Here is a 15,491-nt window from a genome sequence, read left to right as displayed (position 1 = left end):
GCTGGGTCCTCATTTGCTTGCTGAGATGTTTTACAGATAGTTTCCTGTCTCAGGCCATTTCAGGAGGATTTCAGTGAAATCAGCTGACAAGACAAAACCCAGATTCACTCATGTTCTTTGGGGTGTGTATTTGCATACACTAACCCTCACTCTAAACATTTCAGATTTGGAGAATGATTGTTAAGAAAAGTGGCAGCTGAAGATGTTCATTTGACTTTTGAAACATGTTTATTCTGGTTTGAGATGAAGGCTTTGTCTTCATCACATGCTTGTAAAATGCTGCCAAGTAGAGCAGAGTGCTTCACTGCAGGGGAAAGCATTGCGACATGGTAACTGCAGTCACCACGCTTCTGTACATGGAGTCTTTAAATAACTTTTACTGTGCACTAGTTTGTTATAGGCAACAAGTGATTCATTAAGGAGATATCACCAAATTTGGAGCTATTATCCATCTTATTCTGGTTGCTCTGCTTTATGTTTCCACTCCTAATCAGATCTTTATATTTGTATAGGTAAAAATAAAATGATTAAAGTAATAGTAAAACCATTTTTCTGTCATGATACATTGGCATTGAATTATAAGTAGTCTACACATCCTCAGTGGTCTCATTGGGAGTCTGCTGCATGCTCCACATGCCACACCTCGTCCATCACAAGATCCCTAAATATAGAATGTGACATATCCGGACAACTCAGTGCCCCATATATCTCTGGAGCAGATATTTGAGATGCCAATCCTTTGAGATGCCTCTCCACAGTTTTTTTTAAGTACAGTATTTGTGATCACCTCTTTAATCTCACATCATAGTTTGGTTTGTATGATGAAGGCTCCTCCTCTGAACACAGGTCAGATTTTTCCAGTCACTTGCCACAAAGAGTAGTGAACCACAGAATAATTTCACACATGAGAATCGTTCATATTGATGAGTTTTAGTTGCCCTAATGTTTGTCTTTGAGTTTAAGTACCCTTTCATCGGTTTTATGGGATTTCACACCGTACTAATTATTATGTAGGAGAAAACACTGAGTGTGTATGGTGTTCTGGATAGAATAATGTTACATGTATAGATACTGTACAGAAGACAGAAAACATGACAATATTGATAACTTTAGCCTAGAAATGTTTTTACAGTTCCTTTAAAAGTTAATATTATATATACTATATACTACTGTATATAGATACATTTTAGTCTCTGCTCTGCTCTAGATTCACTGTCAATTAGTTTGTGATTAATTAATCCATATTCTATTGTACATATTGCACCATTCATGTACATTATGAGGCAAATTCTAATTATGTCCCAGTCTTAAGGGCCTATATTTACAGCCTACAGTAGTTTTCATTTTATACTGTATTATGGTTTCTTTGTGCAGGTTATTAAATAATTTTATGTTTAATCATGTTACTACAAACCAATTACTGATCACTTAATAATTCATACAAAATGCTTTGCTGCATTTGTGTAGAGTTGTTAGATTTAACATTATGTATGGCTTTGTGCAGTACAAAGAAAAAAACTAAGGCATATCAAATCTAGTAACAAAAAGACAATCCCCATTAAGCATTCAGAGGATGTCTGCATCTCAGCCAGCAGTGAATGGTTTCTGTAGAGGAAGGTCAAGACCGTTATGATATGGGCTTTATTTTTTTACATTAAACTGCTCATTTCTCAGCTACAGCTGAGTGGAGGAAACTCACTATATTGATGCAAAAATGCAGTAAAAGCCTTTTTCTCTTAGGGTCAGCTGTTATCGTTGCATGTTAACAGGAAACTTATGGCCCTAAACGTTCTTTTTGTAGTTGCAAAGTGATAGCAGGGCAGGCAACTGATTAGAGGCTCCCATGTTACGGACCTTTGTAATGATTCCCCCTGACCTCAGATGCCCTGCTTGAATGTCCTTGAGCAACACACTGAATTTGAACCAGGGGAACCAGAGGAAATGACCTACAGGCGTCCTCCAGAAACAGCGAGATGAAAAGTAAGTGGGAAACATAGACCTTAGATATAGTTACATGTCACAGTGGTGTAATCTAACCATGCAGCTCACAGGACCCTCTGCACTATGCTTGTATTCCCTATAATTATCTCTTGGATGCGATCAGAGAAGCACTTCATTGCACCGAAGGGAGCTGCTCGTGCCTTTTTCTTGGCCTTTCACAGATGAGCCTGAAGCTATTCACCTTCACGTCTGCACATGCTGTATATTTTATTTCACATGCCATGTGGATTTTCAAGTTGTTTAAAAAGTGAAACGCCAAAATGGAATCTGAGTCTCTTACTATTTCAGTGCTTGGGTCAAGTTGTTTCATAACACACCGGTTTTATTAAATCATCTTTAAAAGGTTATTGACACTAAGTGTAAGCCTTGTCTGAATAGGCTTTAAGTTCACTTAAAACTATAATTGAAGCATAGGATTATTTTTGCAACATATTGACTTGTGGGATTTATCGACCACCAGAAACACAATATCTGCTCCATGAGAATAAGTTTAAATGTTTTCATGCTCAACATTTGATCTGGACAAAATTCAGACAATAGGTGGAACACAAACCTGCTATGCAACTAGTTATAAATGTGCTTTAAAAATGAATGAAAACCCGAGTGAGGAAAACATTTTGGGTTTTCATTCTGATTATTTTTGCCCCCCTTTTTTTAACTAAATGAAAACAAACTTTCAGAGTGAAGCAGACAGCAGATGAGAAATTGAACAGTGATATGGGGCAGGAACAGATTCCAGGAGACAGTCAGGAGAAAGGATCATCGGTGCCAGCCTGTCCTCCATGGAGCATACCCTCCTAGCATCTGAGGACCCCGTTCCCCTCCATCTAAAGTGTGTGTATGCACATGTTTTATATTTATAAGTACTTTATTTTTTGTTATCCTAATGCACATTCCTTTTTCTTGTTTACACCTTCTTTTTCTTTTCTTGTTCTCTCAGTCTTATCTTGTTTACTCGTTGTTTTACGGGAGAACATTGTACATACACATTGAGAGCCGCTGTACCAGAGTCAAATTCCTCGTGTGTTCAACACACCTGGCCAATAAATTTGATTCCAATTCTAAGATTTGTACAGTGAGACATTTTCAGTCAGGACAACTAAATTAAATACTCTCTGACTTTGCTTTTGTTCACAAAGAGGGGATGAGATTAAAAGACCCTGGGCACATAGCAGACCTGCAAAAGATGTTTCTTAAAGAAAAAGAAAAAAGCTGCCAGTCACCAAAGAGGTCATCCATTGTGTGCTCTAGTTTCATAAATGTCCAAGCTTTGAATTATATGGCTTTTTAGTGAAACAAGCACGTTTTGACAGGAACTGACACATGCTGACATTCTTTCAATTACTCCTCTGCAGCCCTTATCAACATGAAGAGAACTTCCTCCAACATTGTTAGTCGCAACATGGCAGGACATTTTGTTGTGTCTGGTGATTTATGTGTTCAAGGAGAGAATATACTCTTTTGGTGCTTCTTTTTTTCTTTGTATCCTCCTATAAAATCTGCCTAGTTCTCTGACAGTGACCACCCATGCGGTGTGTTGCCGAACCACTCCTGGAGATTCTTGACACTGAAAAGTAGTCTAATGTTCCAGATGCTTCCAAGTACATGGTCCAAGAATATTTAAAACCTTTTGGAAAACAGTATGACCTGTAAGCTTTAAAGAAATGTTAAAGCTGATGTCTTATCTGGAAAAGTGTGGCTGCCTTTGTATAAATCAATAACTTACTGTATGTTTGGTGTGTGTAAGGTACCTCCACACAAATCTAAAAGAAACTGTTTTACATTTCAAGAAATACTTAAGCACTGCTCCCATATCTTAATTTAGTTTAGCATAACCACAACTGAAAGCAATGATTTTCACTTTTACACTTTGGCTTTTGAACAAATTAAGCAAACAAGATACAACATGTTAGTTAGTGAGCTTTAGAGGTGAAGGTATGCAGGTTTTGCAGAGAAAGCTGTTTCCCACTGTCTCCAGTCTTGCCATGCTAAGCTAACATGCTGCTAGCTGGCAAATATTGAGTGCACAGGCACAGGGATGGTTTCAATCATCTCATCTAACTTGAAGCAAAAGGTGTATTTCCTTAAAGGTCAACATAATGGCAGAAAAAATGTGTTGTAAACTGCAGTGAATAAATAGTGTCATGAACCATTTGTGTAGGTGTACTGTGTTTTATATGTACAAATGTTGCAAAATACTACCCGATCCTGTTAATGTGTGATGTTCCTTCTGCAGCTGATTGAGAGAGTACTGCTAGTGGGCGAGCTTTATCAAAGCCCAATGTCGATCAGTGGCAAGGTTTTCAGCTGCAAATGGGGAAAATATCATAATGGTAATTCAGAGTCATTATCAGGCTGCAAGAATAAAGAGCTCCTCTGTTTGGATGCTGTTTGGAGTCTGACCAAGGAAAGGCCAGCTGGACACAGAAGAGATGTACTGTCCCAAACTGTTTTCATGAACTGCCTTAGAGACAAAATCTTCTCAATTTCCACGCTGCCCTGAACATGAGAAGAGGAACAAAACTGTATTCAAAATAAAAAAGACGAGGTGAAGAGAGAGCTCATTATTTGTGTGCACAAGAATGAACATGTCAGGCTTGTCATGGAGAAAAAGGAAACATTCATAGGGCTGTTTGTTCATCATCAAATGCAGTTTATGCATTTTGCTAAATGAGCCTTAACCTTAACAATTAATAGAGTTAGCAGAGTAAATAATATAGTGTTGTTCAGATGTGGCTATGACAGCGAACAGAGAGAGAGAGAGAGAGAGAGAGAGAGATACAAGCGTTGGTTATTATCCACCAATTTTTAAGTAGCATATAATGATCTTTTGTTTTAATCATTTAAAGAAAAAGAAAAGATAACACTAGTTCTTCTGTCTTTCTGTCGTTCTGTCCTTCTGTCCTTCTGTCCGCTTCCTGGTGACAGCCAGTGGGCATGCCAGGAACAGGACCAGCTGGTGTGGCACCTACTGTACTGTAGATGTGGTGTGGGGAGTTTATTTCACTATAGATGAGTTGTTTTGTCTTTTCACCCTTGGCTCCACACTGTGTGGCCTCCTCTGACTGTCTTCTTTCACCCTACTTTGTTTAGCAGGGCCATTGGGTAATTACTCTAAACTGTAGTAGTTAATAAAGCTGCTTGTAACAGCATTCAGATTGGATATTCTGACAGCTGTGTTTCTTTATCAGGACTGTAATCCTCATGTTTGGGGTTTAGCTCAGGCTACATGTGTTAAAACTGCAATGATTTTAATTTGGGCTTCAGCTTTAAAGCATAAAAACACAGCAAAAATTGGAATGAATATTTGCTGCTCAATGTTGAACAGCACTTTTCTGCTAAAATAAAATATGGCTGTGAACTTTGTGTGCTTGAGTAGAGGACTTCAGCATTTCTCAACTGTGGTAGAATAATATTTTTAATGAGGTTTGACTGGCTACTTGTAAAAGCTTGTTTGTCGGTTTGGAGTGTGAGACTTGACCTGCAGAGTTGTATGCAGTGTTTTTACAGTGGCCTAATTTCATCGAGTGGGACTGAATATGAGGACATGGATACTGCCAGGGAAGAATGTGATCCTAATGTATGTCTGTGTGTGTGTTGTTGCATACAGTATATTGTCGCATGTACTTGTTAAAAGTCTTCTTTTGTTTCTGTGTATGATTTTTGTGTGAGAATATGCATGTACACATGCATGTAAAGTAAGTTCCATTGCTGAGCACTCTGGGAACTAGAGGGGTTTTTCTAACACAAACACACAGAGGCATGGACTCACTGATGGACTAATGCAGACACAGAAGGCTTAAAAAAACAACCGAGTGAACGGCCAGCAAGGACATGACAAAATAACCCTCAAAGTCCTGTCGACTCCAGCTCTGAGAGCCCAGAGTACACTATTCACAACAGCAGACAACTTGCCCCTGGCTCAAGTTTCACAGCCATAAACTATTTCTGACCATGCTTCGACTGACACTGACAAGAAAAAAAACATCTTTGCAAATGCATTGTTTTAGATTGTACAGTATTTACTTTTAGTTTTTATTTGTTGTTTAAACAAAAAATGAAATTGTTAGTCTTTTTGTGAATAACAAATTATCTAAAATCACATCGTGTTTCAAGGCAAATTCAAAATAGCTGAGTTAAAATGAAAAGCTAGATCGCCATGACTGAAAACTTTATTTCCTTTAAGAATTCATGTAAAGCTCAAGTATTTGATAAATTCTTTGACTGAGCATCTGATACTCAGACATTTTCAATAATTAGAACAAATACATCAATAAGTTAATACAGCGAAACGTGTTATGGCAAAGAGTGATTCTGTAGTTAAACTAAAACCAAGAGTGGATATACGGTAAAACACCTTAAAGCTAATCCCTTCATAATGCACAGTCACTTTGCCCAAACATATTCATAATGTTCTTGTACAATATTTAAGATCATACAGAGAAAGATGCTGTGTTGGATTTTAAAAACATATAGTAAATGATATAAGCAAGGTTAACATTAGTGAAAACAAGTGACTCCTTTCTGGCATCTTGAGGGATTTGTTGAAAAAACATTAAGACTGTTGAGATGAAACATTAAATAACTCATTAAAACTGAAGTCTCTGTTTTTTCAGTATATAACGTGAGACTCCAATCAAGCCATGTGGCCTATATAGCTAAACTAAGATACTTTATAAGATGCCACACATTTGTGGAGCAGAGAAGAAAATAATTTCCCATTAAACGCAATGCCAATCCTATGTATTGAAAACCCTCAGGAATAGCAAGAGTTATTGCTGCAGCTTATTCTTCACATGTTGATGACAGCACAGTGGCCTCTGGGAAAGTAAAGGATGAAGACTCAATATAAAGAAGTAAACCTACTGTACTTACCTTCCTCAAGTTACAGTTAGACTCACTGTAAATGGCAAAATGATTTACACTCAGTATTAATTTCATTTCCTTAACTGCAAATGACTTTCTGTGACAGTTAGACCACTAAGGACAGTGGGCAAATAAGTCCTTAGATGTTAGATTTTGCAATCCTATAGTGTTGATGATTAGGGTGACAGCTGATAATAAAGAACTAGAACAAACACTGTCAGGCTTAGACATTAGCTGATGTCTTTATCAGACCACGTAAGACCATGTAAGTGGATATAACTACACAGTGGTGTCATATTTACATTATCTGTCTTAATTCTGCTACCTGTCTGGGGTGAACTTCATCACACATTCATTGTGATGACCTTGATCCCGTGAGCGTTGATGTAGGTGAGGAGGAATTTGGCCCGCCTCTCGATCACATCAATCAGCTTGTCGATGCCCTGTCGGCCACCCTGGCTTTCCCAGTAGGTTTGGTCCAGGAACAGAGATTGGAGGAGTTTCTCTCTCAGCCTCCTGCTTTTCAGCACTGATACTGCCTCCTCTGGAAGCCTAGAAACACATAAAAAAACTAGTACTAAACTTTACATCTCAGACACGTCTTAGAGCTGCTCTTGGCTGGGATCATAAAAATCAGACTGATTCTCAACAGGGTAAGAGAAAGTATCCTTTTGGAGGGGTTGAGGTACCAAATGCAAAAAATGTGGTGTTGGAACCAAATTTGTCTTTGCTGCAATATTATCTTTGTTGTTTCTTTATAGTCACTGCAATGTTAAGAGGGTCAGTGTAACCACAGAGACAATAATAACAGCTGTACTGAGAGAACAACAAGGAACAATCAAGGACAGAAACCACTTGTTCCGTAAACATCAGTCTTCTCCAGTTTGTGTGTAGATGCACAGCTTTGAAGCAAACTAAACACAATTTCAACTGAGGGTTCAAGACAGGAGCTGGTACTGGAAGCAAGTGTGAAACCTTAAAATAAATCAGTCATGTTTCATGATTGTGGAAGATGTCCCGTAATATCCAACTAAAGGATGGCCCCCTAAAAATGGTCACAAGAAAAATTTGAAATGATTTTTATACAAAACATTAATCTGAAAAATCACTACAACTGTTTTTGCCCTCAAAATTTCACTGGATAGATGTATGAAGAGGCATAAAACGGAATTAGTAAGCAAGTACATCATAAGTGTACTTAAGTACAGTGTTTGTATAAATGCACTAAGTTACTAAAACTTTGACTGAAATAGAGGGTTACTCATAGTACAGGAACTTTTCAACCATGTTCCAATGAGGGGAAACAGTTGCTGAAAACACTGTTGACCCAGATCTGTACTGTATATACAAATATTTTGTGATCCTAACTTACTCCTTGATTCCCTCCAGCAACCTGAAGTCCAGATTGTCTTCATTACGGTCGAAAAACCCCTTGTTGTTGTTGAAGACCAGGTGTCTGGGGTCATGATCTCTATGGACAATATTTGCTAGTTGTATGCGGTCCTGGTCCCCACATTCAGCACGGTGGCCCGGACCCACACATACATCCTCCCGACGGGGTCTGAACCCACAACAGCTCTGATCCAGACGGCTGTGAATCTGAAAAGGGAAGTTCATACTCTTCAGAGAATTTGCAGTTAATACTGTGAGAATGCAAAGCTGGGAGTGGCATTTACATTTATGGGATTTTCCTCCTAGCGTCTGAGGACCCTGACAAGCAGATAATTTTATTTTTATTTTTCTCTGAAGATGCTTATTTTGTAACATGCAAAGACAACTACACCAAACACACTCTAGCCAAATTATCTTTAATTATATATCTTGAAATTCCTCCACAATCTTTGCTCCGTCATAATTAAGGGGTGAGTTCAACAAGAATTTTCAGGGAATGTGTCCTCAATGCCAAAATGTGATCCAAAGAATCTTCCCACACAGGAAACAAGACATCTATTCATCCAAAGGACAATACCCCTGGGGGTGTTTAATCAAATTTTTTTCAGCAATAACAGCTGTTGCAGCATATTGCTGATGTCAGACAAAAAATGTTGGAAAAAGACATCTAATAAAGCATTTCTGGAATTCATACAAGGCTGGGGAGGCTCTAACAGCATGAGCGCTAACAAGAACCAAGTTCTTTTTTCACATTCAGAGGCATGTGAAATGTATCAAATCTCAGTGTTTAATGTCTCACACTGCTTTTGTTACCTGTAACAAGAAGTCAAACAGAGCTAGCTTGCTCCACTCATAGTGATGGATGCTGGAGCAGCCAGAGTCAGGTTTTGGGCTGATGTTTTTATGCCAACACCTTTGTTTCAGGGAGCTCTGGTACTCCCCCCATGTTAACCTCAAGGTGGAAAAGCCAGCAGCAAGGCCTTCTGGGTAAAGGGATGCATCCCATGACACCACTGGATGGGGTTGGCCATCTACTGAGGGAGAACAGAAGGATTGTATGATCAGGTTACAGCAAGTGTCCAGTGTCAGTTTTTACCCAATTTTTATGAAGACAAAACTTACTGAACAATGCATACGCTTCATCACCCTGATTAACTCCTTACTGAACAATGCATACGCTTCATCAACCTGATTAACTGGACAAAGTGAACAAAGTGCTGACACTGAACAATAAAGTCTGTCTTTCTCCAAAGCACAAAATTGTTGTTGATGATAAACTCCATTAGTGCACATCTCTCCCACTAGATACCAGCTTCAGATTTAATGGATCTTTTAACTTATACATGACATTCATTCCTCCAGCCTCTCCAGTTTTCTTTCCTGTTCATTATTGATGTGCGTTATTGCCAAGAAACACACCCAGTGCAGTTATGAATGGACTAGGTTTTAAAAGTGTCTGAATTTAACCCAGAAACTATGAAACGTTATTAAGGTGATTAATGACCTACCGTGTAAAAAGCTGAACTTTCTGCTTACAGCTGGTAATGTCCTGTTCAATCCCAGCACCCTGTCCAAATGGAAAGCAAAAACCTCGGCGGTGTCCACTGGATTGTTGATTATTCCACACTGTCCTTCGCATACATTGTTCCGTTGTGTGTGTCTTTGGTCGGCCGGTGAAACGTCTGACTCACTTTCAAATAACAGAAGCGATGGAGAGTCTCCACGAGAGACTTCTCTGATGCGCAAAACTTTGGCATCTGCCAGAAAGCGCATAGCTTTCACATCCTGTGCGCTGAACCATGGCGGTGCCCTTTGGCTGTAGATTCGGATAGAACTAAGGTGGGACTCTGTCTCCCCATATTTATGAGATTTTTCAGTTATATCCAGAGCTTTATAATTACCATCCCTGGATTTTTTCCAGGAACCGTTGCGCCAAAAGTTGTGTTTATTTTGGCCCGTGTCCTGCTCCAAAGTGCCCAGTTTGTTATGCGTAAAAACTGAATTGGCCGGTAGATTCTTTCTCACTTTTCTCCTCAGTTTTGGTCTGATTGTACCACGAATATTTGCTGGTTTGCGACGCTTAGACTTAAGGGTTATGTACACCACGTTGGACCGGGTCGGAACCACAACGCTCCCAGCGGTCTGCCAGACTATTGGGTCTGGCAGTGCGTCATTCGTCTCCAGATTATACAGTCCATGGGTCTGTCGGTACCTGTCTTTGCCAGTCCTTCTGCCCCGGTGCTGCTTAGAGTGTCCAACTTGTGAAGCCACAAAAACCAAATAGACAACACATATACCCGCAATTATTAAACTCCTTTTTGAAAGAGGGCACCTCCGAAAGCTGCTGGTCAGTCTTACTAAAGGAAAGAATAGGCAGTGAAAGCGAGACTTCCCCATTAGAACTTATGTTATTATCATGGTTGGGTGTCTTTTTTGCGCCAAACTCAAAGCAGGGAGGAGCGCGCAACTTCCTCTGAAACTCATTTTGGAAGCGTGGATTTGTGGGCACAGTGAGAGAATGATGGGCTGGGAAACCACCCTCCCAACCAAACGTGAAGCAACTTTTCCAACTTCTTTTTTTGCAGATACACACGGGACCTATGGTAAAATGGTATAATAAGCACACAAGGGATACCTTATGGATATGTGGTATATATTAGTTCAGACTGCATTGTGCAGCTGACATTTACTGACTTCACTTGACAACGAAACAGATTAGATGAGTTATGAATGTTTTCAGCTGAGGCAACCACCAAGAATTGGAGACATCATACAGTAGGTCTGCATCCACGCGTTTTAGGCGACATCTGCTGGATATTTCTATAATTCTTTCTATAATTTGGTTGCAGACTATTGAAGTGGTGGAAACATAATCGAATAGAAACGTGAACAGAGAAACTGTGAACAGCAGGAAACAAATCATCTTCTGTGGCAGGGATGCGGGCAGCAGCCTATTTCCGGGATTTCCTGGTCTGAACAACAAGTCTAAATATAGAACTATTGTTCTGTGGCTAGAGAAGTGCTGTCATCTTCAACATCTTCAAGCCTTAACACCTTAACTTTAACATTAATGCTGTTTATTTTTATTTTGCATTAATTCGGAATTTTTAATAGTTCACCTACAGTGTACAAACGTGAGAATGTTATTTTCATAACTTCATCTGACTCATTGAATTTGTGCTAAAATACTGCTTTAAAAATAACTTAGGTTCAATATGAAACTTCAGTACACACACATGATGGACGTCTTAATACTGAAGTGTTTTCTCGGTGTCTTCTGAATGGTTTTTATTCCGGTTGAGGCCTCTGCAGCTGTTAAATGTCGGTTGGAGTGACTAATTGGCAGCACCTGGGTGACTTGGCCACTTCACCACAGCAGACAGACGCGGCCTTCAGCGGTTTTTAACTTTGTGGATTGGCTCTGTCACGAAAACAAATGTTTAGTTTGACCGTGCTCCAAGCAAAATGCACACCTTTGTTTGTGTTTGTAGTTGCATTATTGATGGTGAGCTGTCGCCGCACTGAACATTCTGCAAAGCGAGGTACGTTAAGTTATATTGGTCAGTGAAGTGTGTGGGGTTGAGTGAGGCTGTGTCTACAATGACAGAGTCTTGGCGTTTATTTCCCCCCCAAAAGGTGGTGAACATGTTGGAGCTGGCAAACAGGACGCATTTGATTTCACCGTTAACTCAACTAATATGACCCATTTCGCCTACGGAATTGCTACAAATGTAGTTGCTGTGTTGTTGTACGGAAGCAATTTTGTCCCTGTCAAAAGGATAGAGATCGGAGATGGTGAGCATACAGGTTGCACATGTTTAACATTACAATTTCTATCAAAACAAGTTAAAGCGAGTCTTTTTTTATATGACTTTTAAAGTGGAAAATCCACAAATGGTAGCCAGTTGTCGTTTTGCAGGCCTATTGAGACTGTTCTGTTTTACAGGAATGTTTTTTCAGTGGGTAAACTGTGCAGCCATATGGGTTGTGTCTATGGTTGGAGACTTGATGCTTCAGTCGCCTAAATTCTACCCTTTTGCCATGCTTGGAGGTGTGATCTGGGCTACAGGTATTGTCTCATCAGTGCACAATTTAAAAGTCTAATCACTGCTAGCAGTCCTGCAGTCTGGTCTTGGGAGGAGGCTTCTTATGAGTATCTGGCTGGACTTAAAAGCATAGGCAGTCTGTCTCAAGTTAATCTTAAAATATAGTGATTCGTTTCCTGTGGGAGACGACCAACTCTGAGGACAGTGTGTGCCCCCATTTCATGTATAAATATTGCAAAATACACTCAATACTACTGTTAACAGTGAAAATTAATATCCTTTTGTTTGTTGTTTGCCAGCAGTGATGCCAGGCATCTGCCAGGGACCGTCTCTATATTAAAAGTACACAAGTTCTTTAAGTAGACAGAACTTTCAACATGGTTAAAATGAGAACAGTATAAAACGGTACTGCTGCTGTCTTTTCAAAACCTGTGCACAGAGATGCTTTTCATAACGGATTTGATATTCAACTGAATTGTGCTTAATGTTAAACATATAACATGTTCAGTTTAAGTACCCAAAATTAATGTATTGCATGTCACTGCTCCCTTTACTATACGTCACCTGCAGGGCAGAAATACATGTGACGTTCATGTAAGGTACTGTATACGTGTTGCTATGGTCTCCTTCTCTGTTGCCCACAGGAAATCTGGCAGTTGTTCCAATTATTAAAGCAATTGGCCTTGGTCTTGGGATTTTAATCTGGGCATCCTCTAGTTTGTTGATGGGCTGGGCCACTTCAAGGTGAGTCACATTAATGCAGGTCTTCCACCCAGAATGGAAAATAAGTCTTTCTGGTGACTTTGAGATGAAGTTGATTGTAGCTTGGAAAATGATATTAAGAGACATCTAGGATGTTAAAGGCAGCAGTGTCCCATAAGAGAGTGACAGAGGGTTTTTTTTTTTTAATTTAGCAGTATATTATAATAAAGTGAATGTGGCTGTCTTTCACAGATTTGGCTGGTTTGGAATTGCTGCTCAAGATGCGTCCAGGCCTATAATGAATTACTGTGGTGCTGGGTTGTGTCTGCTCAGGTACACTGACTTTGGAAGAAATGCCTCCCACCTTAGTGCAATAGGCTAAGAGCTGCTACAGCAAAAATAAATAAATGTTGTAATGGAAATATTGTTTGGTTGACAAATATGGTTTTTTTTGTTCCAGTATGCTGATCTTTGTCTTTGTCAAAACTGATGCGAGGTTGCATCCCAATGCAGACTTGATGCCATTGCTTATTGACAGGGTGAGTACATTGGCTGAATGATGGCTTACTCTCTTTTCAGGAAATCATGCTTATCACACTTAGCAAAATGTGGAAGTCAATTAATCCTGTATCTTAGATTATGGAAGGAACCTGTGATGACTCTGTTCTGTTTTGTGTAAACTTTTTTTTTTTTTTTATGTGCTGTGAAAAACATGACTCAATTTGTTTCAGCAGACTACAGATTCAGGCAGTTATGGACCAAGTCCCTCAGAGTTTTGGATTGACTTTGTTGGACGAAAGACCAGGCGGTTCACGTGAGCTCAACTCATTAGCAGTCAGCACGCTGTGTGCACATGTTTGTGAGCTAAAATCAAAGGAGGGATTTCAAAAATCATGGATTTTGATTAAATGATCAATGGATATTAGGCTCAAGGATAAAACTAAATATTTTCAATGAAGCCCTGGTGAGAGGCATAAATTACTGATTTTGCAGCCGCCTGCATGTTTGGTTTAAACGTACAGTAACATGGTTTGTTTTTCAGCAGATGTTTTCTTTTTGATGTGATATTTTTCTTTCTGAAAAGTTATGATTAAGACAACTCATTGACTGCACCAGCAGAAAATGAGCTATGCAACAGAAATACACTAGGAAAAATGTAAGAATTCAATTTAAATGAAGCAGACAGTAAAAATACTAAACACATACTGATAAGACTTTAAAAGTCAAATGTTATAGATGTATACTTGTCACTACCATGCACATTCAGTCTCAACAAGCAGTTTGTCAGCAGTATTGTAAATAAGCAAACGCTGACAGTGGAGATGTAAACTCAGTCTGTCCCTCATCCTTTTCATCAGTGGCTGCCTGCTTGCTGTTGTGTCAGGCCTGCTGTATGGTTCCACCTTTGCACCCATCCTCTACATTAAGAGCCATTCATCATGCCATGACAGCATGTTCTACGGAGCCAGCGTCTATGGTATGGTTTCAGTATTAACTGCCTTTGAGCCAGTATTATACTCGACTCAAAAGGTTAAAACATCACTTCAGATTTAAGAATGTGGTCCATAAATAACAGAACACCCCCCGAAAGACCCAGGTTTAATGTCCACTTTCCTAAATGACTGAGTCACTGAGAGTGGGACTGTTCAAGGATTTGTTTTGCTGCTGTTTGACAATCTTACTGCTCTTTTGCAACTCTAAGTAGCTCTAACGCTGATTTTAATGATACTGAATGACCACAAAAAATAAACTAAAGAATGTGACAGATTGTAGCCTTGTTACTGCAAACCCACAGGGATAAAGAGAAATGATATAAAACTAACCTGTCTGAACTTTTTTTCCACAGAGCTTGACTATGTTTATGCACAGTGCTCTGGCATTTTTATTGCAAGCACAGTGTACTTCACCATCTACTGTGCTGCAATGAATAACAGGCCCAGGGTTTACTCCAGAGCCGTTCTTCCTGGTAAGAGTGTTTTCAGACTGCATGTTTTGCTCAGGCTTGTGGTCTTTTATGTTGTTCCTGACAGAAATGGAAGCTGCTCAACCTGCCTGCAAGGTTCACCTGTACAATCTGCTGCATTCAGTACAACAGTTTTGTAATTGTTGAGGCTCCTTCAGTTTTTGGTTAGACTGACAAAAAGGTGTTGCTCAATTTATAATAAATTGTAAAAAAGCCTAAAGCCAGCGGCCCTGTAGACACCGTTGGTGGCTTGAGCCCATGTGCTCTGTACAGTACAGTCATATTGGTGGCTCCCAGTCTGCTGGGATTTAAGGATCACAGCATCGTCTTTTTTTCTTACCAAAAATATTTTTGCCTGTTGATTTTTATTTGTAATTTGAGTCCCTGAAATCTTAAATTTCCTAAAACAAGCCTTAAAAAAAATCTGCTGGGGCAGTGAGATTTGTTTCCAATGCACAGGAAGGTTCAATGCTTTTTTTTTTTTTTTTTTATATTTTTTAAATAAGATGTTTTTTTTTAAA

The 15,491-nt window shown here is 39.3% G+C and overlaps 2 protein-coding genes across 4 annotated transcripts in view; one reads left to right on the top strand and one right to left on the bottom strand.

The window, feature by feature from the left end:
• Positions 1 to 6,111: 6,111 nt before the first annotated feature.
• gask1b (golgi associated kinase 1B) lies at positions 6,112 to 11,516 on the bottom strand. Of its 3 annotated transcripts, XM_020622844.1 has the most exons (6): positions 11,496 to 11,516; positions 9,768 to 10,857; positions 9,073 to 9,293; positions 8,240 to 8,466; positions 7,193 to 7,419; positions 6,112 to 6,821 (listed from the first exon to the last, which is right to left on the bottom strand). In XM_020622844.1, exons 2-5 carry the CDS (start codon positions 10,654 to 10,656, stop codon positions 7,212 to 7,214), a joined length of 1,545 nt encoding a protein of 514 aa, XP_020478500.1. In that variant the 5' UTR covers positions 10,657 to 10,857; positions 11,496 to 11,516; the 3' UTR covers positions 6,112 to 6,821; positions 7,193 to 7,211. The 3 variants fall into 3 exon arrangements, with proteins under 3 accessions (XP_020478500.1, XP_020478499.1, XP_020478502.1); XM_020622843.1 differs by having other exon boundaries at positions 6,112 to 7,419; XM_020622846.1 differs by having other exon boundaries at positions 6,112 to 7,419; positions 9,073 to 9,290.
• Positions 11,517 to 11,591: 75 nt separating this feature from the next.
• Positions 11,592 to 15,491, top strand: part of LOC109973336 (transmembrane protein 144) — a 5,950-nt gene continuing 2,050 nt past the window's right edge. Inside the window, exons 1-9 of the mRNA XM_020622847.1 lie at positions 11,592 to 11,801; positions 11,896 to 12,054; positions 12,206 to 12,328; positions 12,950 to 13,049; positions 13,260 to 13,340; positions 13,468 to 13,546; positions 13,742 to 13,821; positions 14,366 to 14,484; positions 14,854 to 14,973. Coding sequence (XP_020478503.1) covers positions 11,696 to 11,801; positions 11,896 to 12,054; positions 12,206 to 12,328; positions 12,950 to 13,049; positions 13,260 to 13,340; positions 13,468 to 13,546; positions 13,742 to 13,821; positions 14,366 to 14,484; positions 14,854 to 14,973 — 967 coding nt within the window. The 5' untranslated portion in view covers positions 11,592 to 11,695. The remainder of the gene's footprint in view (positions 11,802 to 11,895; positions 12,055 to 12,205; positions 12,329 to 12,949; positions 13,050 to 13,259; positions 13,341 to 13,467; positions 13,547 to 13,741; positions 13,822 to 14,365; positions 14,485 to 14,853; positions 14,974 to 15,491) is intronic.

This window comes from Monopterus albus, unplaced genomic scaffold (assembly GCF_001952655.1).
Source record: "Monopterus albus unplaced genomic scaffold, M_albus_1.0 scaffold289.1, whole genome shotgun sequence".
Classification (NCBI taxonomy): domain Eukaryota; kingdom Metazoa; phylum Chordata; class Actinopteri; order Synbranchiformes; family Synbranchidae; genus Monopterus; species Monopterus albus.
The sequence above is the reverse complement of the archived record's forward strand: the minus strand, read 5'-3'. Positions and strand labels throughout refer to the sequence as shown.

Excerpts from the sequence above, each read along its gene's own strand:
- gask1b (XM_020622843.1), bottom strand. The coding sequence starts at position 10,656 with ATGGGGAAGTCTCGCTTTCACTGCCTATTCTTTCCTTTAGTAAGACTG. Across the intron at positions 8,467-9,072 it reads TGTTTGACTTCTTGTTACAG|ATTCACAGCCGTCTGGATCA; the intron begins GTAACAAAAGCA and ends TTCCCTTTTCAG. Across the intron at positions 7,420-8,239 it reads TTGCTGGAGGGAATCAAGGA|GCTTCCAGAGGAGGCAGTAT; the intron begins GTAAGTTAGGAT and ends ATGTGTTTCTAG.